The 24,420-nt window shown below is 38.0% G+C and overlaps 1 protein-coding gene across 3 annotated transcripts in view; it reads right to left on the bottom strand.

Annotated features, from left to right (window-relative positions):
• STAG1 (stromal antigen 1) overlaps window positions 1-24,420 on the bottom strand; it is a 425,489-nt gene that overhangs the window by 100,017 nt on the left and 301,052 nt on the right. For all 3 annotated transcript variants that reach the window (XM_032869634.1, XM_032869636.1, XM_032869635.1), the window contains 3 exons: window positions 22,505-22,628; window positions 6,980-7,078; window positions 6,393-6,472 (listed from right to left, as the gene is read on the bottom strand). In XM_032869634.1, the coding sequence (XP_032725525.1) occupies window positions 6,393-6,472; window positions 6,980-7,078; window positions 22,505-22,628 (303 nt within the window). The remainder of the gene's footprint in view (window positions 1-6,392; window positions 6,473-6,979; window positions 7,079-22,504; window positions 22,629-24,420) is intronic.

Below are 24,420 nucleotides of genomic sequence, written 5' to 3'. Positions count from 1 at the left end.
TTATTTATTTATTTGTAAGTAAGTTCTATGCCCAATGTGGGGCTTAAACTCACGACCCCAGATCAAGAGTCACATGTTCCACCAACTGAGCCAGCCCCCAGAGAAATGTCCGTTTTAAATTAATTTTATCACCATACTTACAATACTGCTTCTTCTTTCTGTATAAAGTGGATTCAGAGGTCACACCATTTCTTTACTAACACAAATTTCCTATCTTTCCACTCATGTATTCTTTTTTTTTTTTTTTAAGATTTTATTTATTTGACAGAGAGTGAGAGCACAAGTAGACAGAAAGGCAAGCAGAGGGTGAGGGAGAAGCAGGCTCCCCACTGAACAGGGAGCCCAACTGGGGCTTGATCCCAGGACCCTGAGATCATGACCGGAGCCAAAGGCAGATACATAACCAAATGAGCCACCCAAGCATCCCAGTCACTCATTTATTCTTAAAGTTTGAATCATTTCTTACTTTGCCAGAATGTGTTGTTTTTTTTCTTCCCCAAAGGAACATCTATTTCCTATTAATATGCTTAAAAATGTCTCATATGATTAGAAATTAACAATGACTAAAGTATAGAATTCTTGGGCTGTACAAGGCCTAACAAGATGAAGGGATGGGTATAAGTTCATTCCTCAGAATTCAATCCTAGAGATGCCTCAGGAGGTTGAGGGATCTCACAGAAACATAAAATCAGAGTGACCTATGCAGCAAAAGAAGATAGTTGCCATCAGTGTAAGGGACTATAGTTCTGAATGAAAAAGAGCTGGTTGTCAAGGCTAGGACACAGTTTAGAGCACTTTTTAAAAGTACACGGATCCCCCCACACCTCAACAATGTCTGTTCTAATTCTACTGTGAAGCAAAAACAGTATCCAAACATAATGTGAGAGGTTATCATTGGGGTTGTGCTGGAACCTAGAAGCACTGAGAAATTAACAATAAGTGTAGGTAGATTGGCTAGCCCATGACCTACACTGTCCCTGTATTTCCCTTCCATACCCCGAGGGTCATGAAATTACCACTGAAGGAGGCAGGGTTTTTTCCCCCCAAAGATTTTGTTTGTTTGTTTGTTTATTTATTTACTGAGAGAGAGCAAGAAAGAGCTAGCACAAACACATGGAGGGGTGGAGGGAGAAAGAGAAGCAGACTCCCTACTGAGCAGGACCCCTGGGATCATGACCTAAGCCAAAGGCAGACACTTAACTGACTGAACCACCCAGGTGCCCCTGAAGGACACAGTTTTAAGATTGCTGAGGAACAGTTACAAATTACAACCACAGGCTTTCTGTCCTAAAGCAGAAGGGTTCTTTGTCCATGCCCAACTCATACCCCTAAATTACAAGGAGGGGCACAAAGCTAAGGCCTAAGTTTTACTCCACCCAATTATACATCATCAGCTAAACTACCTAATAACCCTCAGGAGAAAGTTAAACTCACAGGAAACAAAATTTAACAAGATATCTTAGGAATCCAAACTTGTAAGTGAAAATAATCTATGCCAAAAGAAGGAAATTAGCACGTAGACAGAAAAAGAATTTAAGGAGCTATAACAGGATGTTACAGGTGACTTTATCTGTTGTTGATAAAGATCCCATAAGCCAAAAGAAACAGGGTCAGATCATATGATGCAAATGCAGTAGAAGACTAGAAAGCTGGTTTTGTGATCCTTAGCTCTTTACTTACCAAAATAATGTATAAATTAGGGGACTGAGCAATACAATGGAAGAAAGAATATGTTTCCAGAGAAAATGTCAGAGTACCGTGTAACTCTTAAACCTCCTCAAGTGAAATTGGAGCACAAAGTTTCAGAGAACCACTATAAAAATTTTATAAGCATCCCTTACAACTGTGAGGAGGTTTAGGAAATGTTACCTGGTACAGAGCTTAAAAAAGTATAAATGTGAAAAGCTGACTGGAGCAACCCATGGTAGTAAATTAAGAAGCAAAAGAGTATTGTGGATACTGCTGCTGTGCCTTTCAACAAATGAATGGATAAAGAAGATGTGGTTCATATATATAATGGAATTTTTAAAAGATTTTATTTATTTATTTTTGAAGATTTTATTTATTTATTTGATAGGTCACAAGTAGGCAGAGAGGGAGACAGAGAGAGAGGAGGAAGCAGGCTCCCTGCTGAGCAGAGTGCGGGGCTCAATCCCAGGACCCTGGAATCATGACCTGAGCCGAAGGCAGAGGCTTTAACCCATTGAGCCACCCAGGAGCCCCTATATAATGGAATACTACTCAGCCCTCAGAAAAGATGAATACCCACCATTTGCATCGACATGGATGGAACTGGAGGGGATTATGCTAAAGTGAAATAAGTCAAGCAGAGAAGACAATTATCCTATGGTTTCATTCATATGTGGAACATTAGGAAAAGTGTGAAGGACCACAGGGGAAGGGAGGGAAAACTGAATGGGAAGAAATCAGAGAGAGAGACAAACCATGAGAGACTCTGGACTCCGGGAAACAAACTGAGGATTACAGAAGGGAGGGGGTTTGGGGGGACGGGGTAACTGGGTGATGGGTATTAAGGAAGGCACATGTTGTGATGAGCACTGAGTGTTATACGCAACTAATGAATCACCGAACACTACATCAAAAACTAATGATATATGAAATAAACAAGGACACACAAGTGTATCATTAACAATACAGATCTTAAACTTCAGATACTTCCAACAAAACAGGTGGTAAAGTGTCTTGTTTGTTTGCTTGTTTGTTTGAAGGGAAAGATCCTGGTAAGTTTGTGAAATTTACAAGGAAAGAGTAACTAGGGGGTCAAATATTTTAAAAACAGACTTGAAAAGGAAAACACTTCAAAGGAATAGGTAATTTAAATAAATTCAAAGTAATGAATATAAATAAAGAACTATATATGCAATTATAGAGGTGTTTTTAAAGATTTATTTATTTGAGACAGAAAAAGAGAGCTTGAGCTCATGAGCAGGAGGGGCAGGGGGTAAGGGAGAATCTCAATCAGACTCTGCGCTGAGCACAGAGCCCAACGCAGGGCTCAATCTTCCAACCCCCTGAGATTACGATCTGAGCAAAAACCAAGAGGTGGAGGCTTAATGAACTGTGCTACCCAGGCGCCCCTAGGTAGTTATTCTTAAACATATTTAGAAAACTCAGAAATTGACCAAACCACTCAGAACACATTCTCAGACAATACAATACAAAAACAACAGCTTAAAAAAAATCTAATTTGGAAAGAACAGAAACATACTACTGAATAATGCATAATTAAACCAGTAATCATAAATGTAATAAAAATATTTATCACTGAGTATCTATGAAAATACTTTATATTTAAAATTTTTGGAAAGTAGTAAAGTAGTGCTTTAAAGTATATTTACTACTTTAAGTATAATTATTAGAAAACAAGAAACAAATGAAGCAAAAGAAGATAGTACTTTAAAAGGAATAACGAGATAGACAAAAATCTGACATGATGATCAAGAAAAAGATACAAATAAAATAAAGGATGAAGAGAAATTATTAAGTAATAGCACAATTTTATGAAGTAATAAAAGTATCAACTACAGGGCGACTCGGTGGCTCAGATGGTTAAGTGACTGCCTTTGGCTCAGTCATGATCCTGGAGTTCCAGGATCAAGGAGGACCTGGTCATGCTCCCTGCTTGGGAGGGAGTCTGCTTCTTCCTTCTAACCGACCCTCCCACCTCTCAAGCTCTGTCTCATTCTCTCCCTTTCAAATAAATAGATAAAAATATAAAACAAATAAAAACGATAAAAATATCAACTACAAAATTTAAAGACTTTAGAAAGTTTATAAAAAGCCAAAATTACTACAGTAAGAAATAAAAGTTTGATAGATAAACACTAAATTAAAATTGGTAATCAAAGACCTTTTCCTTAAAAGAAATTCAAAACTAACATGGCTTTAACAAGAGAATTCTCTCAAATTTCAAGGAAGAATTAATCTCTGGCACAGAAAAAATGGTTTCAGAACAGAAGGGCAAGAAACTACCAAAGACAAATTTTACAAAGAAAGTATAACCTTGATTTCAAAGTTGGATAAAGGACAAAAAATATTCTGTCAAATTTACACATAAACACAGATGAGAAAATCCTAAATAAGATCTTATATATAATACTGTATTCAAGCAAAACACAATAAAACCAAATGTATTATGTTCAAACAGGACTTATTCTAGAAATACATGGGTGGTATACCATTAGACAATATCAATTTCATTCAGGCTCATCAAGATTTGAAAAGAAATTCCCAGAAAACTCAGAATACAATGCAATTTCTATCATATCAAAAAAATCTATCTCAGAAATTACAGCAACAAAGAACTTTAAATACTTTCCTAGAACAAGAACAAAAAGATCCACTCTCAGTGGTAAATTTATAGTTCTAAAAGTCCTGCTTAATGCAATGAAACAAGAGAATGAAACAAAAATTTTAAGGTTAAAAAAAGAGACAAAACTGAAACTGTTTGCTGGTGATATATAATAATTTACATAGTAAATCCAAGAGAATCAACAAACCATCAGAATATGTAATCTTTAACACTAAAAACTTCACATTACAAAATCACATTACAAAACCATAAAGTATTTAATAAATCACATTACATTACATTACAAAATTACATTATAAAACCATAAAGTATTTAATAATTAATCTAACATATGAAAAAAATTAAACCTTGTGTAGAATACCTAATGAGATATGAATAGAGAAATGTATCATTTATATGCATAAGTGACATATAAAGAATTGAATTCTTTCCTAAATCTATCATAAAATTCAATGTTTTATTAGAGAGTCCTGTTCCTCAACCACAGACCCCAACAGTTAAAACCAGAAACAAGACAAGAGAGCTTAAATCTAACCAAACGTTCAAAAGAGCAGGCAGACAGCATGTAATCACGGGTGAGGATCAGTATGTGTTTAGCCCACATAATGGGCTGAATTATTACACTTTCTTCAGGCACTGATGAAGGTGTTTTTGTAGTGACCAGAACATCCCTTATAGGCAAACCAAAAAAGCATTGGTAGCAAAAGAATGCCTGGAAAACCACATCCCTCACATCCCCTTCCCTGCTCATTCTGTGGGCTAAACACATACTGACCCTCAACAATGACTGCGTGCTCTCTGTCTGCTCTCTTGCACATACACCCCTGAACCTCTCTTTACAGAATTCTAGGTTTCCACTTGCTGGTGAGGTTGGTTGTTAAGACCTGAGACTACCATGTCCCCCGCTCCCTTTCTCTTTTCCAAACCTTCATCTCTTGAGAGTTAATGGCCTCTCTTGCAATGAGATTATCTGAATTGGTTTGGCAACAGTGTTGGCAAGCCTAGCTAGGAGCTATGTTTTCCATTTGTCCAGCCCTTTCATTATTCCCCGGAAGGAGTAGTTTGGCACACAAAGGCTTGCCCATTTGTTTCCTGAGTTAGCGGTTAAGACAGATATTTTAATAACAAATGCAGCCCTAATATTTAAAATCCCAGCCATAGTTTTTGAGGAATTAGACAGATATACTTTAAAAAAAAGTTCATACAGAAGAAAAGTAATCCAAAAGTAGCTAGTGGATTTTAAAAAGAAAGGCAAAGAAGAAGGAATCAACCAAAAAGAGGAAGGCTTATTTATGTCATATACTGTATTATAAAGCTATAATGATAAAGAGTAGGTACTAGATCAGAAAGAGGTAAAAAAAAGATCAAAACAATAGCCTGAAATAGATGGTTATTTGGAATGTGATAGATACAGTGTAACAAACTGGGATGAGGATTTGTAATGACTTTGCTAAGACCTACATTCTCTCACATTCATTCTTCCCAGTTTTTAGTCAAAGCTCTATAGATAATTACTGCTATTTAACTTTTTCTATTATTTGAATGACACAATTTAAATGCCTTATTTCCTTTCTCATAGGTCTATACCATACCAAAGGAACCTGTTTGAAAAACCTATCCCTTTTGAGGCCTTCTCTCTCTCCCTCTTTTTAAACAGAAAGATACGTTACTTTGCTGGTATTTTCTCTGGACTGCGTAAGAGAACTTTTACATGGAACAGTCAAAATAAAAAACAGAAAAAGAGAAAAATAGTAAACATTTTGTTTCAAACCTAACCTTAAAGTGTAAAAGTAGAACCTAAAGTGGTAAGACATACATTAGTGTTATATATGTGAAATACATCAATAATACCAAGAAAAAGACATTAAAATACCAAGATTAAATTATTGAAAAAAAATTTTTTTTTTTCAAGTAGGCTCGCTCCCAGCATGGAGCCCAGTACAGGGCTTGAAGTTATGACACTGAGATCAAGAGCTGAGCTGACATCAAGTTTGACACCTAATTGACTGAGCCACCCAGGTGCTCCCAATATTAAATTATTAACAAATATTATACTTACTGAAGTATCAGAGTAACCAGTCGAATAGCTTCAACAGCAACATCATATTCCTTATCAAGTGTCATTGATACAATGCGATCCTGAAAAAAAAATTAAAAATCAAACCAAACATGAGCAGAAAATAAGATGGGACAGACCTAAGGCAGTATCTTTGGGAAGTACATGCAAGACTAATGGTACATTAAATGGAAAGCTTTACTCTTAAACTCTTATTACCACTGTCATACAAAGGAGGCGTTAGTATAAATGTTCATAATCTAAAATCATTCTCATCATCTAGCACTCCCTAACACTAAGACAAATAAACCTTAATGTGCAAAATATTATAACTATAAAAAGCTGTTTATAAAGAAAATGTTCTTTTAAGCAGGAGAGCCTTCCGTTGAAGGCAATAGATAAGAACTCATGTTGGCAATAACTTTTGTAAAGGAGAAACTCATTCATCTATTTAAGACAGGTTTATTTAAAGAATATGTAGTAAAGAATATGTACTAAACACTTGTTATGGTAATGTTATTTGCTAAACTATCTTTAACTAGCATTTTAAAAATAAAAAACAAAATAAACTAAGCATTCATGATGCTTACCTTGAATCGGTTAGTGAATAACTCCAATTTGGGGAATAATTCTCTATTGGTATATAGACTCTGTAGAGCTTTCAAACATTTCAGTCTGACTTCTCCTTGCTTCAGGAATACAAATAAAAACACAACAGAAGTAGTCAATTCCATGCCAAAGAAGGTGAAAAGATTTAAGCCTATGTGAAGACTAATTATCAGCTTATCCATTTAATTTACATCATACTGTAATTCAACAAACGGTAGAACTTAGCAATTGTACAGTCTGTGTTGTACTTCTATTTAATTAAAAATGCACTGAAAACCCCTTGAGAGTAAGCTACAACTTTTTCAAATATTTATTAACTCTGACTCAATATAGAGTATTTCCTATGTTGTACTGTCACATTCTGAGAAAATTTTTAACCTATGATTTTAATTTCAGAAAGCTATGCTGATTTGCCCTTTATATAACTACTAAAATCCTGTAGGAAAAACTAATTTCATATTATAGGATCATCATTTATTCATTTAACAAATATTTTCTGGGTTCTTTTTACAACCTAGAAAGAGGAGAGTTAAGAAAACAGGTAAATATTCTTATATTTAGAACAGAGGCAAACGGATAGAGTGAAATAGTGAGGCTGCTATTTATTAGTGGATTATCTTTAATAAAGTCATTAACTTGGGAGTAGAAAATGTTGGTGAAGATCATGAGAAATCATGATTATTAGAAATTTAGCCAATTCGCTCAACATATTCAAAGGACACTGGAAATTCTTTAAAAAAAAAAAAAAAAAGAAAGTGCTATAACAGAAGTCAAAGTCCTAGAAGCAAACAAAACTAGATTTTATTTCCAATAACACAGCTTATTAGCAACAAGAAAGATGACAAGTATATTAATCACTCTGATACTCAGTTTCTCATTTATAAAATGATGGTAACCAATTTCATAAGCAAGGATTAATGCAGATGTATGCTGGTCAGGGATTATTATTACTATTATTATTTTTTAATGATTTTATTTTTGAAAGAGAGAGAGAGAGAGAGGGACAGAGCACACAAGCAGTGAGAGTGGCAAGCAAAGGGAGAAGCAGGCTTCCTGCTGAGCAAAAACCCAGATGTGGGACTCCATTCCAGGACCCTGGGATCATTACCTGAGCCTAAAGCAGACACTTAACTGACTGACCTACCCAGGCATCTCTATTATTTTATTTTATTTTTTTAGAGAGGAAGGAGGGGGCAGAGGGAGAGAATCTTAAGCAGGCTCCATACCCAGCATGGAGCCTGAGTGGGGAGGAGCCTGATCTTATGAGCCTGAGTCGAAATCAAAGTCAGACACTTGAATGACAAAGCCACCCAGATCCCCTGCTGGTCAAAGTTTAACAACAAGTTCTGAGGGGTGGGGCCCTGAATTGTAGCATTTGCATATTTCTGTGATGTAAACACTCCATCCCCAATTTCGAGCTACCAATGAAATGTTATTGAACTCGTATTTGCAAAGGGATGTGCATAATAACTCTTGCAACCTGATCAAGTGTTCTCTAGTGCATTACTGAATGAGATGATGTTTGTTGGTAAAGTCACTAGGACATAGGAGGTACCTGGGATACTTGTAGTAGATGCTCTTGATGGCCAAACTGGATTCCCATATTCTACTATACAAGGCTAATCTTCCCGCTTGCTCCTGTGTTGACTTGCTAATGGTTCATACCCACATTTTTCTCTGGAGATCTGCCCAGGGTTGAAAAGAATCACCTGGCAGAGATTCCTGGGAGGTTATGTTCCACACACCCTTTCCCTCCCTCCAGGATGAGGCCCATAGCAAGTGGAGAATGATAGAGGATAAAACAGCCTCACCTCCTTGTTTCAGGGCAGGACAACCTCTAAGATAACCTTTTAATATGAAATCAGTAATTAAATATATGTTACATAGTGCTGCAGAAATAGGCCAGCAAGAACCAGGAAAATATGCTGGTGGTTGCTGAGGGTGTGGTTAGAGAAAACAAGATATGGGACAATTCTTGGATACAGGCATTCTCCTTTGAAACAGGATGTAAGGCTCTGTAAGGGCCTTTGGAATGGCCTAACATCTTACTGGGTAGCTCTAGGAAAAAGCAATGGTGCATATTAAATGACATAGAGATGACAAAATCATTGTGGCAGACTGTGAGGGAAGGAATTTAAAGACACAGGAAAGCATGCCAGAAAGGATCTATTATTAAACTCAGAAGACCTACCAGTTGAATATGGGCTCTGAGAATACTCTGTTTAAAGGAAACTACTAGTGATACAGGCATAATCCTTCCTGAGGAGATTCACAGTGTGTTCTATAGTTTAAGGCTGACAGAAGACACTCAAAAAATTTTTAGCTTTTTTTTTTTTTTTTAATTTTAGCTTCTGATAGCAATGGAGATATGAGCACAGAGTAGCATAGACAAGGTAGAATTCTCATAACTAGTAGATGCTGGTTGGGGGAGGGGAGGCATAATAACTTTAATGGACAGCAAAGTCAGAGGGCAGTCCACAGAGATCTATGGAAATGGCTCAAAGGACATGGTCTTCCAGGAGGCAAAATAGGGGGGAAGCCAACAAAAGTATTACATAATACATATACTTACAAGAAATCAACAATGGGTGAGCAAAAGACTAAGGACAGCTGTCCCAACATAAAATCACATCCCCAGATCTAAGATGGCATGTAAATAGTTTCCTCACTTTTCTCCAATTACAGATTTGAAAATAAGGCCATCAAAGATGAAATAAGTCCATCTACCTAAATTCACACACCCAATTATAAGTAGAGAAGAGACATTAACTGAATTTTATCTCTACTTTGTCCAGTGATGCCGCCTGGTCAACTACCTCTCTTCCTAAATCTTGGTTCTTTATCTGTAACATGCCCTGCCTACACTACAGGAACTTAAATAAGGTGGTACCCATGACAGTACTTCAGAAAACTGTGTAATAACTGATATGAAAACTCCAGTTGCCTTTTAGGTAACTGCTCTATTCTGGGGCTCAACTATATTTTGCAAGTTATTTCTATTATACCATCTAAAAGCTTTGTTGTTTTTCCATTACACAAAATCCGACTGAAATGTGAATACTGCTTAACATAGTGCCTACCACATACCTGCTCCTCAATAACTAATTTTTTAATGATTTTTACTTATTTATTTTGGGTCCCTTGGGTATTAGTGCCCAATGACAATAATTAAAACAATGGCTGTGGGTAGTTTTGAGGAGGATGTAGTTACTTATGATAGATAAGTCCACATGAACTTCTAGATGGGGTTCTTTGGACCATTTTGGATGCTAATGATTGTGGTTCCCACCACTGAGTACATAAATAGGTATTAACATTTTGGCTGTGTGTGCTACTGAACACCATCACCACCTCAAGGGGTGGGCACCACAATAAGGGCAGACTCAAGCATTATGGACAAGGTACATTCCTTACCAACACCATGCCGAAAGCATGGCACACTGTTCAACAAAAATACTGAAAAGGACATTATTCTGTTAATTCAACACTTAAGATAGAGGTGCTATTAACCACCCTGTCAAAATTTAATAGCCCAGTCTGGCCAGTCAAGAAGGCCTCTGGACCTCAGAGGCTGACAGATTATCACAGGTTAAACATGGAAGTTCCTGCTTGGGCCCCTGACATTATCACCATTACTTCATGGTGGCAATCCATATGGAAAACTTGTACACTGTTACTGCTCTGGCTAATGATTTTTACTTGGTTCCTTTGCAGGATGAGAATAGGACCAATTTGCATTCATACAAAACAGCCTGTAATATGCCATTATTGAATGGGCTTGATGAAAAATATGTGGCTATAGTGCTGTACTTGGTCACTGATAGAATGGTTAGTGCCAATTTGAATATAAAACTAGACAAAGTCCTGAGCCTGGCAAAGCAGGTGCAATTCCTAGGGGCCACTTGGGTAGGAAACCAAAGAAGTATCCCAGAAACGATGAAACAATACAGGCCCTAGCAGCACCCACTAATAAAAAGGAAGCCCAACTGCTAGAGGGCCTCTTTGGGTAGTTTAAATATCATGTGTCCCACCAGGGAGCTTTCTTGGCTCCTTTCATTGAGATGACCCGCAGAGTAGTCAATTTTAAATGAAGTCTTTTGCAGCAGCAAGCCTTGGAAGCTGTTCAACAAGCCATGGGCCAGGCACGGCTTTTGGAACCTTTGAAACTTGTTAGTCTGATGGAACTGCAGGTTTCCACAACCCCTCTACATACTGATTGGTCTGTGGCAGCAGGAAATTGTCACTGGGGTGCACTGTTCTCATGGACCCTGAATCTGAAACCCTCTAGAAGCTACCACCCCCTGCAAAGGTTTATTTATTTGGGGGGAAAGAGGGAGAGAATCTTCAAGCAGACTCCCCACTGAGCACAGAGCCCAATGTGGGGCTTGATCCCACAACCCATGAGGTGGAGACCTGAGCTGAAACCAAGAGTCAGATGCTTACTCGACTGAGTTACCCAGGAACCCCACAATATACCCCTTTTGAATGACATTTCTTTGCTTGCTCTTGGGCACTAATAAAGATGGGGCATTATACATCTAGAATGCCACATAGGACACTGCAACCTGAACTACCCATTTTCACTTGGGTGATGACAAAGCCTACCAATAAAATTAAAAAGGCTCAATAAAGTTCAATCATAAAAATGGGAAATGGTACTTCCAAGATCAGGCCTGGCTAACATCCCAAAGGACTAGCAGGCTCCAAAAGCAAATAGCCAGCTTATCAGAAAGGCACAAACAACTCACAGAGAATGCTTTGGCCCCTCCTAGGGCTACCTGGGGCACAAGATTAAAAAATGTGCAATAAACCATGGTTTACTGACCACTCTGTGAAACTAAAGCAGATAGGGTCTGCAGAGTTGCAGATGCCATTTGGCCAATGGATGGTCATCTTTTGACTGAGACAAGACATGGACATTCTACACAATGGGCCAAGACCTGTGCTATGGTGATGGCCATGCAGGTCACCCCTACCACCATTCCCTGATCCATTTTGACCAACTCATGGGCTGTTACCAATGGTCAGGAGAATGGCAACTAAAGGACTGGACTATTAAGGGATTTCCTGTGTGTGGAAAATATCTAAGGCAGCAGTTTGCTGTCTGGCATGAAAACATGTATGTCACTCATGTGGATACTCATGGGAAAAGACCTTTTAAAATAAAAACATAAACAGCACTCTTGTGCCAAACCAGCTTGTGCCTAGCAGGCTGCAACAATCTCCCAGTGGGTACATCTGTGAACTGGACATGGGAGTCTTTTCCAATGCAAAAAATGTGATATAGCTCCCTCTACACCCAAAAAATGTGATAAAGCCCAACAGAGGACCCTGGAAGACACCAAGACTAATGATGCAGTGCAATCTTGTACTCATATATACTCATATCATCTAGGAGAACTGGGACATATTAATCAAGGACTGGGACCAACCTCGGTCTGGGAGATTGATCACAATGTACCCCCAAACCACAGCCATTCACATGATGCCTCAAGGCCATTCTCAGGCTACAGTACTACTATTCCAATCTGACATTTGAATGCTGGCTGAAATTCTCACAGCTGTCCTTGAATAAAACTTATGTCGTATTTTTGGACACCCTGTAAGATTTCACTCTGACCGAGGAATATCCTTCATTACCCAAGTGAGACCACAAACGGGCATAATCCCATGGAAATGTACTTTCCATGCACACTATCACCAGCATGCCAATAGAGCCACTAAATGAATAAATGATTGATTTACACACCAACTAAAGAAAGAATACCAAGACAGCCTACTAGTGGATTGGTACCCTCATCTGAGTAGGGCTGTATGGCTACTCAACAATGCACTGTAGTGCAAGGGAAACGTGGCCCTACAATGCATACTGGGAAATACTGAACTTGGATGGGGTGAGGGTAGAGTAGGCAGATATGTGTTTAGACTGTGCCTGCAAAATCCCAATTTCAGTATACCAAATCATTCCTTTTGTCACTTGGGAATGTATGTCTTTGGGGCGGTTTACAGTTCTGCTGTCATAGCACGCCAGACATGGCCTCCTGATTCTAATCTGGATGTGATGCTTCCTCCCTTGCGCACCTTCCTTCTATGGGAAACCACAAGGGTGGGAGACAAAACCAAGAAGTATCATGGTGCTAGGGTCCTTCTAATAGTGTTGGGAACATTTGAACCTTCAAATCAGGTGGGTGACATTACTGGACAAGTCAAGATTATGCAGCACATGGCCTCCCTTTTGGGATTGGCCAACTGAGAAGAACAAGTCTGGGTCAAGCAACAATACACTGGGTGCTCAAAAAGGCAGTATGTACCATTAGGATTGGGACAGATAGCATGGGTTGCAATACCCAGGCAACTAGCACCCCAAATAGTAGACTAGGACATTTCAGGCCTCAGAAGGTTCATGGAATGAAAGACGGGTGGGAATAATATTCTTTCTTCTCATTTCTACAGTATCCTCTTCTACAGAATGCCTGGTATAACAACACCTTGAAAAAAATCAGTACATCCATAGTGAATGAAGGCAAACTTAACCAATGCTGGATTTGTCATTCCGAATAAAGTTCCTCTTATCCTACACTCCCACTGTAATGGACATGATTAATACACAACAACTCAGATGTTCCTCAAGCTATCAATGGGTCAAATCACCAGGTGAGTCCTTCAATACAGATCCAGATGCAGGCATACTCGAGTCTCCTGCTTTAATATTATCTATGATGTGACAGAAAAAGACCCCTGTACCAGAATGGTTATTACTGATCTATACGGACATTCTGGAATTGGAAGTCCAATACATAACTTTTCTCTCTCTGCAATCACAACGCAAAAGCAGGCTGGGACTGTATATAACTGAACTAGTATTATGAGAACTAGTATTATGAGAACAAATCCCTGGCAGATGTCACCTGCATCCCTCTGGGTTATATATTTCTCTGTGGACTCTAATGGACAACAAAATTTACACCTCCAAGGGAAAGATTTTATTGCCTCATTATCCATGTCAAGAACTGCACAGAGGGGTGGAAAGGACCCACTTTGTTAACACACTACAGAGTGGTACACAGTTCTCTCCCAGGAAGACAAATTAACCACTGGTTTCATTCAATTATCCAAATTCAAATACTGGGTATAGGTGTACGGACCCTAGAAAAAATGGTATATAACCTAGAAAAAATGGCATTATGTCCTTAACCATGGCAGAAGTAGTTAATGCTACTGTCTAAGCCATACAAGATCAAGAAGACTCAGTGAACTCATCAGCCTACATGGTGATAGACAGCCCTCAATCATATGGTGGCAGAAGAGGGTGATGTTTGTGTGACTGCCAGCATTTTCTGCTGTGTATGTCAACAATTCAGGTAAGTTAAAATATGAGCTGGTAAATACCCACACACAGGTGGGATGGTTATTAGCAGTACATTCACAATCCCCTCAGACTCAGTTTTTAACCTTTTTAGTTGGCTTACTCCAGACACCTGAGGTTCCTACTTGAAGATAATTCTCAAAAGAAGCCTAATCATTCTCCTGGGTCTGGCTCTCTTAATCATCCTGGTGAAGTGCCATCCAAATGACAGGGAAGTTTTATGAGAAATCCACATCCATATAGGTTGTTCAAGGACCCTACTGGACCCAATTCTGGCTCCAAGTTTGGGGTGGGCAATGGTCCTACAGGATTTGATATGCTTTATCTACCACTGCAGGGGCCAAGCAGGGGTGAGGTATGGACTGTTGGGAAAGGCAGTCTTTTATATACAGTCTTTTTGACTTCTACCTGGCTGCTAAGAATGGGCTATGGGACTGGAACATTTCATTATCAAGAAATGAGCCTTTGCATTCATGGCTGGGGTAACTGCCTTGTGTGGGAATATGTTTCCTATTTCAGACTCAGTGTGGGCTCTCTTGTCCTGCTCACATATTTTAAGTCATATGGCACCTGGCCAAACTCACTACTAAATCTATCTCCTGAGGGGAGGGGACAAGGTCCTTAGCTCTGTAGCATAAGAGAGGTGCATGCAGGGAAAGTGTCCTGTGTTGACTGCTGGCCCTGGGGGACCAATGCCCACTAGTGAAACCAGTCTTGCTCTGCCCTATCGTAGATGAGTAAAGTACTGTGTCATCCAGTGCTTGACTGTGTTGTGTTTTCCTCGGTGAACCTGATATCAAGATTGAGTGGGCACAAATGTTAGAACTTCTACCTCTGATGATAGGCATCAGGTATCATTTGCTTGGCAAATACAGAGCTAAAACGGTTTTAGGGAACTTGAAAGAAACAGGATATGGGATAAGTCAACACAGAGAAGATGAAATGGGGTGGACTAACAGAAAATAAACCCCACCCAAGCTCTAAGAGATTTTGATATGAGGAATCAAGGACATATAAGAAAGTAGAAGGACTGGGGGCGCCTGGGTGGCTCAGTCCATTAAGTGTCCAACTTGTAATTTCGGCTCAGGTCATGATCTCAGGGCTCTAAGACCGATCCCTGTGTCGGGCTCCATGCTGGGTGTGGAGCCTGCTTAAGAGTCTCTCTCTTCCTCTGCCCCCCCACAAATAAATGAAAATTTAAAAAGTAGAACTATACACCTAAGCCAAGTGAAAAGTGAAAGCAATACAGAGCAATAGCAACAAACTATAAAGGAAAGAGAACGGTAATCTAGTGTCATGAGCATAAATAATAAAAAAACTAAGATATTTAGTCTAGAACACAGAGATTACTATTATTGTGTTTAAATTAGACCTATTCTGTGTCACCAACAATGAAAGAACCAAAAACCAATGGGTAGAGAATTTAGAAATAAGTTTTGGTTAACATAAAGACAAACTGAATTTCTAAAAAATAACTCCTTTAGTTGTTAGAAATTGCTGTCTTTCTACTGACTAAAACATATAAAAATTTATATAAACTGGCAGTATCAAAAAATGTCTTAGTGAGAAGGGTAGACTGATATTCTAAAATCAAGACACAGGAGTATCAAATCCTTGTTGTACACCTTAAACTACTACAATGTTATGTATGTCAATTGTATCTCCATAAAACTGAAAAAAATGCAATTTACAATTACAATGTAAACTTTAGAAAAAAGACAGGAATTTTATCAGCTCATTTGAAAAGACACAGGACAGTATGAAGGCACAGGCCATGGCCTATAGAATAAGCAGTTTCAAACTGATGATTAAAAGAAGAAAAAGCAAATGACTACACTCCTCAGGGAAAAAAAAATAGTATAAGATTACAGTGATATTAGAATGACAGAAAGGAAAGCTGAGAAGGGCTTAATGATTATAGCTTTTCCAAATTAAGTAATGGGAGATTGTAAAAGAGGTTTAAAAAAACATTTTACTGAAAACAGTATCCTTTTATCATTTTATCAACACTAAATAAAACCTCCCTCCTTCTTCCTTTATCTGGACAGAAAGCTTTTACAGAGTTTAATGATTTATTTTAAAATAATGTTGGTTTGTTTCTTGGTAAGCCACCAAAAAAAAGTGTTTTTCCCAGAGGAAGTAGTGGGTAGGGTAGAGCTGGGGAATAAAATGCACAACTTTAGATGTATTCCTACTAAAAAGTTTGTCTTGTTGATTTAGCCATGTGTGTACACCTGTAAGGACATGCTGTGTAATTCTTTCTCTCACAATGTATAAAATTTAATTGTATAAACCTGAGATGAGGCTTTGCTCTGCAAGTCCCGATTTCCACATGAGGATTAGAAAAAGAAAACCTAGGATTATGCTTGGGGTTTATTAGTGTAGAGAAAATAATTTTGAAATGCTAGGAAAGATAAATATTCAGGAAAAAATTCACTATGTACCAACTGACTATTCCTCCAAATTAAGTATGGGATTAAGAGCCCCTTTTAATCATTAATTAAAAATAAGTAAGAAGAAGAATCCAAGAATGACAAAGAATAGAAATCTACATAGACAATCTATAGAAACAAGGACTTCACAGGCAACATGATATCCATAAAGACTTATCTTTAAATAATCACTCTCAACGTGAACGGCCTAAATGCTGCCATAAACAGCACAGGGTTGCAGACTGGATAAAATGACAGGACCCGTTCATATGCTGTCTACAACAGACGCATTTTGAACCTAAAGATACACCCAGACTGAAAGTGAGGGGATGAAGAACCATCTTTCAGGCCAACGGGCCTCAAAAGAAAGATAGGGTAGTGATTCTCATACCAGATAAACTAGATTTTAAGCTAAACACTTAAGTCAGAGATACAAAAGGACACTACATCATTCTTAAAGGGTTTATCCACCAAGAAGATCTAGCAATTATAAATACTTATGCCTCCAATATGGGAGCAGCCAACTAAACAAGCCACCTGTTAATAAAAATAAAGAGTATACTGATATGAATACATTAATTGTAGGGGATCTTAACATGCTACTCTCAGCAACAGACAGATCTTCTAAGCAGAAAATCAACAAAGAAACCAGAGCTTTGAAGGACACATTGGACCAGACAGAATACTTATTCTTCTCAAGTGCACATGGAACTTTCTCAGAATAGACCACATACTGGGTCACAAATCAGGGTTCAACGGATAACAAAAGACCGAGGTTATTCCTTGCATATTCTCAGACCACAATGCTTTGAAACTGGAACTCAATCGCAAGAAAAACTTTGGAAGGAATTCAAACACTTGGAAGCTAAAGACCATCCTGCTCAAGAATGTTTGGATCAACCAGGAAATCAAGGAAGAACTTAAACAATTCATGGAAACAAATGAGAATGAAGACACTTCGGTCCAAAACCTATGGGATACAGCAAAAGCAGTCCTAAGGGGGAAATAGACAGCCATTCAAGCGTCACGCAAAAAAACTGAAAAATCCTGAATACACCAACTCTCTTTACACCTTAAGGAACTGTAAAATCAACAACAGATTAAGCCAACCCCACGCACAAGAAGGGAATAATTAAGATTAGGACAGAGATCAATGAATTACAAACTAGAGCTACAGTAGAATACATCAATGAAACTAGAAGCTGGTTCTTTAAAGGAATTAGTAAGATCGATAAAACACTGGCCAAACTAATCCAAAAGAAAGAGAGAGGACCCAAATTAATAAAATCATGAATGAAAGGGGAAAGATCGTGACTGACACCAAGGAAATAGAAACAATCATCAGAAATTATTATCAACAGCTATATGCCAATATGCTAAGCAACCAAGAAGAAATTAATGTATTCCTGGAAACATATAAACTTCCAAGACTGAAACAGGAAGAAACTGACATGAATAGACTGATATCTAGTAATAGGATTGAAGCAGTGATCAAAAACCTCCCAAAAAACAAGACCTCAAGACCTGATGGATTCCTTGGGGAATTCTAACAAACATTCAAAGAAGAAATAATATTTATTCTCCTGAAGCTGTTTCAAAAAATAGAAACAGAGGGCGCCTGGGTGGCTCAGTGGGTTAAGCCGCTGCCTTCGGCTCGGGTCATGATCTCAGGGTCCTAGGATCGAGTCCCGCATCGGGCTCTCTGCTCAGTGGGGAGCCTGCTTCCCTCTCACTCTCTCTGCCTGCCTCTCTGCCTACTTGTGATCGCTCTCTGTCAAATAAATAAATAAAATCTTAAAAAAAAAAAAATAGAAACAGAAGGAAAATCTGCAGACTCTTTTATGAAGCCAGTATTACCCCGATCCCTAAACCTGATGAATATGGATGCCAAGATACTCAACAAGATCCTAGCTAACAGGATCCAACAGTACATTAAAAAGATTATCCCCCATGACCAGCTGGGATTTATCCTGGGGATGCAAGGGTGGTTCAACATTCACAAATCAATCAGTGTGACAGAAGAAATCAATAAGAGAAGAGAGAAGACCACATGGTTCTCTCAACTGATTCAGAAAAAGCATTTGACAAGATAGAGCATCCGTTCCTGATTAAAACTCTTCAAAGTATAGGGATAGAGGGAACATTCCTCAACTTCATAAATCTATCTATGAAAAACCCACAGTATCATTCTCGATGGGGAAAAGCTGAGAGCCTTCCCACTGAGATCAGGAACACGACAAGGATGCCCACTCTCACCACATATAGTACTAGAAGTCCTAGCAATAGCAATCAGACAACAAACAGAAACAAACCATATTCCAATTGGCAAAGAAGAAATCAAACCCTCTCTCTTCACAGATAACATGATACTTAAAATGGAAAACCCAGAAGACTCCACCCCAAACTATTAGAACTCATACAGCAATTCATAATGTGGCAGGATACAAAACCAATGCACAGAAATCAGTTGCTTTCTTATACACTAAAAATGAAAATATAGAAAGGGAAATTAGAGAATCGATTCCATTTACTATACCACCAAGAACCATAAGATAACCTGGGAATAATCCTAACCAAAGAGGTAATAAAGGATCTGTACTCGAAGAACTACAGAACACTCATGAAAGAAATTGAAGAAGACACAAAAAGATGGAAAAGCAGTCCATGCTCACGGATTGGAAGAATAAACGTTGTTAAAAATGTCTATACTGGCTAGAGCAATCTATACTTTCAATGGCATCCTGATCAAAATTCCACTGGCATTTTTCAAAATGCTGGAGCAAACAATCCTAAAATTTGTATGGAACCAGAAAAGACCTCAAATCACTAAGGGAATGTTGAAAAAGAAAAACAAAACTGGGGGCATCACATTGCCTGATTTCAAGCTTTATTACAAAGCTATGATCACCAAGACAGCATGGTACTGGCACAGAAACAGACACTTAGACTAGTGGAACAGAACAAAGTCCAGATATGGACTCTCAACTCTATGGTCAAATAATCTTCGACAAAGCAGGAAAAAGTACCCAGTGTTGAAAAAAGACGGTCTCTTCAATAAATGGTACTGGGAAAATTGGACAGCTATGTATAGAAGAATGGTTGGTCAGCAGAGTCAATTTGTTAAAAAAATTCATAAAGATAAACTTGAAAAGGATAGAAGACCTCAATGTGAGGCAGGAATCTATCAAAATCCTAGAGGAGAACATAGCCAGTAATCTTTGACATCAGACACAGCAACTTCTTTTAAGACATGTCTCCAAAGGCAAAGGAAACAGAAGTGAAAATGAACTTTTGGGACTTCATCAAGATCAAAAGCTTCTGCACAGCAAAGGAAACGTCAACAAAACAAAGAGGGAACCCACGGAATGGGAGAAGACATATGCAAATGACACTATAGACAAAGGGCTGATATCCAAAATCTATATAAAGAACTTCACAAACTCAACCCCCCCAAAACAGATAATCACGTCAAAAAATAGGCAGAAGACATGAACAGACACTTCTCCAAAGAAGACAAACAAATGGCTAACAGACACATGAAAAAATGTTCATCATCATTAGCCATCAGGGAAATTCAAATCAAAACCTCACTGAGATACCACCTTACACCAGTTAGAATGGCCAAAATTAGCAAGACAGGAAACAAGTGTTGGAGAAGATGTGGAGAAAGGGGAACCCTCTTACACTGTTGGTGGGAATCCAAGTTGGTGTAGCCACTTTGGAGAACAGTGTGGAGATTCCTTGAGAAATTAAAAATAGAGCTTCCCTATGACCCTGCAATTGCACTACTGGGTATTTATCCCAAAGATACAGATACAGTGAAAAGAACGGCCATTTGTACCACAATGTCCATAGCAGCAACAGCCACAATTGCCAAACTGTAGAAAGAGCCAAGATGCCCTTCAACAGACGAATGGATAGAGAAGATTTGGTCCATATACACAATGGAATATTACGCCTCCATCAGAGGATGAATACCCAACTTTTGTGTCAACGTGGATGGGACCGGAGGAGATGATGCTGAGTGAAATAAGGAGACATTATGATATGGTTTCACTTACTTGTGGAGCAAAAGGAATACCATGGAGGACATTAGGAGAAGGAAAGGAAAAGTGAATTGGGGTAAATCAGAGGGGGAGATGAAGCACGAGAGACTATGGACTCAAACAATCTGAGGGTTTTGGAAGGCAGGGGGCTGGGGGAATGGGTTAGCCTGGTGGTCGGTATTAAGGAGGGTAAGTATTGCATTGAGTACTGTGTGTGGTGCATAAACAGTGAATCTTGGAACACTGAAAAAATAAAAAATAATTGTGAAGTTAAACAGCCAACTTGTGATGATCTCTCTATACTCTGAACTCTTTTTTTTTAAGATTTTATTTATTTATTTATTTGACAGACAGAGATCACAGTAGGCAGAGAGGCAGAGAGAGAGGAAGGAAGCAGGCTCCCTGCTGAGCAGAGAGCCCGATGTGGGGCTCGATCCCAGGACCCTGGAATCATGACCTGAGCTGAAGGCAGAGGCCCTTACCCCACTGAGCCACTCAGGTGCCCCTATACTCTGAACTCTTACAGCAAAAATGGCCTGTAAAATTCCCAAGGGCTGTTTTATTATAATATATGTAATTTTGTGGTTTTCAAAATGTCTTTGATAATACTTAGCATGCTGCTATTTATTTTAGAAAGATTTGTTTATTAATTTTAGGGAGAGAGGGTGTGCTCGTGAGGGGGACTGAGAGAAGGGGCAGAGGTCAGGGGAGAGAGAGAATCTCAAGCAGAGTCCCTGCCTAGCACTGAGGCTGACAGGGGTTTCCTTCTCACAACCCTGAGATCATGACCCCAGCCGAAATCAAGAGTCAGATACTCAACCGACTGAGCCACTCAGGTGCCCCATCATGGGGCTATTTAAAAAATAAATGCTCTACAGGCTGTTAACAGTGATACATAGAAAATAAGTCTTAGAATATTACCAAAATTGACTTAAAAGTCTAATGATCTAAGTGCATTAAAAAATGTCTTCTAATAGCTATGATACTTCTAACAATTCAAATAATAGATGATAACAGTTTAAAATGGACTGTAGTATTTCTGTATTTGTGAATATCTGGCAATTCAAGTAATAAGTAATAGAATGTCAGGTCATTCAATATAAAAATTCCAATAATTTTCACTCCTACCCTTGGTTATTTTGAGGATTACTTATTCAGGATTTGATAATGTGGGATTCCTTTTAAAATCAGAACCTTTTCTAAAGGCATAGAAATAAAAAGATTTTTAGATCAAATATTTTAAAGTCGAATAAATCTATTCAACTCTGATAAAACACTCTACTGTGGTATGGCCTTAATAAATTCAAAAGAAAAGTTTTATTGTTACATATTAAGAGAAACAAAGAATTCCTTTTGATTCCAAACTAGAAAAGGATTATAATTAGTTTCTTAGGATGCTATAATCTCTTAAAACTTTAGATGTACCATGTTGTCAACCTGGTTTAAGACAGTATTACAACTAAGTAAGACAAAGTTTTCATGTGGGCCAATGTCTCAAGTTTTGTCATGGCTATCAAATGAATCGTTATTCAAGTGTATCATCTTAAATTTTCCATTATTATTACAAGTCCTAAAAAACCAACCACTGCCATCTTAATTCCTAGCATTCTAGTACCTTGTACAAGCATATCTTTTATGAAAGTCTGGAAGAGAGTAACTTACCCTATCATGAAGAGTCCAGCCAACATATTTTAGGTAACTGTCATTTAGGAAGGCATCACTATACATTTTCATCCATACTCCAATTTCTTCAATACAAATGGCTCTAATCTCAGCAATAGCATCACTAGAGGAGAAAACAAAACAAAACAACAACAACAACAACAACAAAAAAACCAAACCTCAGATTAACATCCCAAACTAGAATGTACTTCATACTAATTTTCAGCAAGTAATAAATATTATATCCAATATACTCTCAAAAGTCCTACAATTTGAGTATCTTCTTTTACATGTTTTCTTTTTTAAGATTTTATTTATTTATTTGAGACAGAGAACACAAGCAAGGAAGAGGGGCAGAGAAGAGGGAGCAGCAGTCTCCCTGGTGAGTAGGGAGCCTGATGCAGGGCTTGATCCCAGGATGTTGGGATCATGACCTGAGCCAAAGGCAGACGCTTAACCGACTGAGCCACCCAGGTGCCCCTAGATGTTTTCTATAAAATAAAAATTATCAGTATCACACTGAAAAACAATTCTGGAAATAATCTTTCACTTTATTTTCACTGGAGTAGGAAATGGTACTTGGAGCTTTCTGAAAGACTCCCAACTATTATGGAGTCAACAAACATGTTAAATCTGAGGAAATCAGCATACCACCATACCACAGAATAACACAGAACTTAAAAATTGTTTCTCTAATTGTGAATTTAAGTTAGTATACATCTACCGAATTAAGAGAAAATATGACCAGAACACAAATAAGTATCTGCAGGGGAAAATGACAGAAGCTTATATTTGAGAATATACAACAGTTACAAAATGAAAACCTCAAAGTAATTATACTAATAATTCACATTTAGTCACAATGGGAACAATCTTGGTGACTATACTGTGAAATGTACCAAAAGTCAGATTTTTGGCACCATGCCCAGATGGCTTTTCGTCTCACTATAAGCATCTAATATAACCCTCCTTGGATGATTTTCTTATTCTAAAATCTGTGAAACATGAACAAATACAATTTTATTATTTTTACCTGATCTTTCAACTGGTTATTTAGCTTTTAAAAAATCGTATTAAATATGGTGTTAAATCTTAACTTCCTTTTGTAGATGGATCTTCAAGGTTTCTGATTTACCATACATAAATGATTTAAAATTTTAGGTAATTCTTAACTCTCCAATTTATATAAGGCAATCATCTGTCAATTAAATTGTTAATCTGGCAATAATTTAGCTAGAATTTTAATGTTAATTTAAGGAGCTTTTCTTAGTTTCTCTTTTGTGACAAAATAGGTAAGGCGCTAGCATTCTGGTATTTAATCCTCTAATATTTCTAATAATAAAATCTCAGTTTCTTCTAAGTCCCTGTCATTGCTCAAGAATAAAAATGTAAGGAATTTTCAAAGTCATACTACTAAATCACAATTTTTAGATTTCTTACATTTTTTAATACTTTTTTTTTTTTAAAGCGCATGGAACCTGATGAACGGCTCAATCTCATGACCCTGAGATCATGACCTAAGCTGAAATCAAGAGTCAGAAGCTTTTTTTTTTTTTTAAATTTATTTGACAGAGAGTGAGAGAGCACAAGCAGGGGGAGCAGCAGAGGAAGAGGGAGAAGCAGGGAGCCTGATGCAGAAGTCCATCAAGAGTTAGAGGCTTAAACTGATTGAACCACACAGGCACCCCAATACCTTCTTCTTAGGGAGAGATTCTACAGCATCGAGGCTAATGGCTCTGGAGCAAAACATACTAAGTTCAAATCCTAGTTCAACTAATTACAAGCTGTGTAGCTTTAGGCAAGTTACTTCCCTTTCTTAGATTTTGTTAATAATAATATACGGAATAATATATGGAATAAAACTGTACCTAGCCTAGTGCTCACAGAGATGAAATCACGTAATAAAAGTAAAATAC

This window comes from Lontra canadensis, unplaced genomic scaffold, assembly GCF_010015895.1.
Source record: "Lontra canadensis isolate GAN:19392208 unplaced genomic scaffold, GSC_riverotter_1.0 scaffold38, whole genome shotgun sequence".
NCBI classification, from domain to species: domain Eukaryota; kingdom Metazoa; phylum Chordata; class Mammalia; order Carnivora; family Mustelidae; genus Lontra; species Lontra canadensis.
The sequence above is the reverse complement of the archived record's forward strand: the minus strand, read 5'-3'. Positions and strand labels throughout refer to the sequence as shown.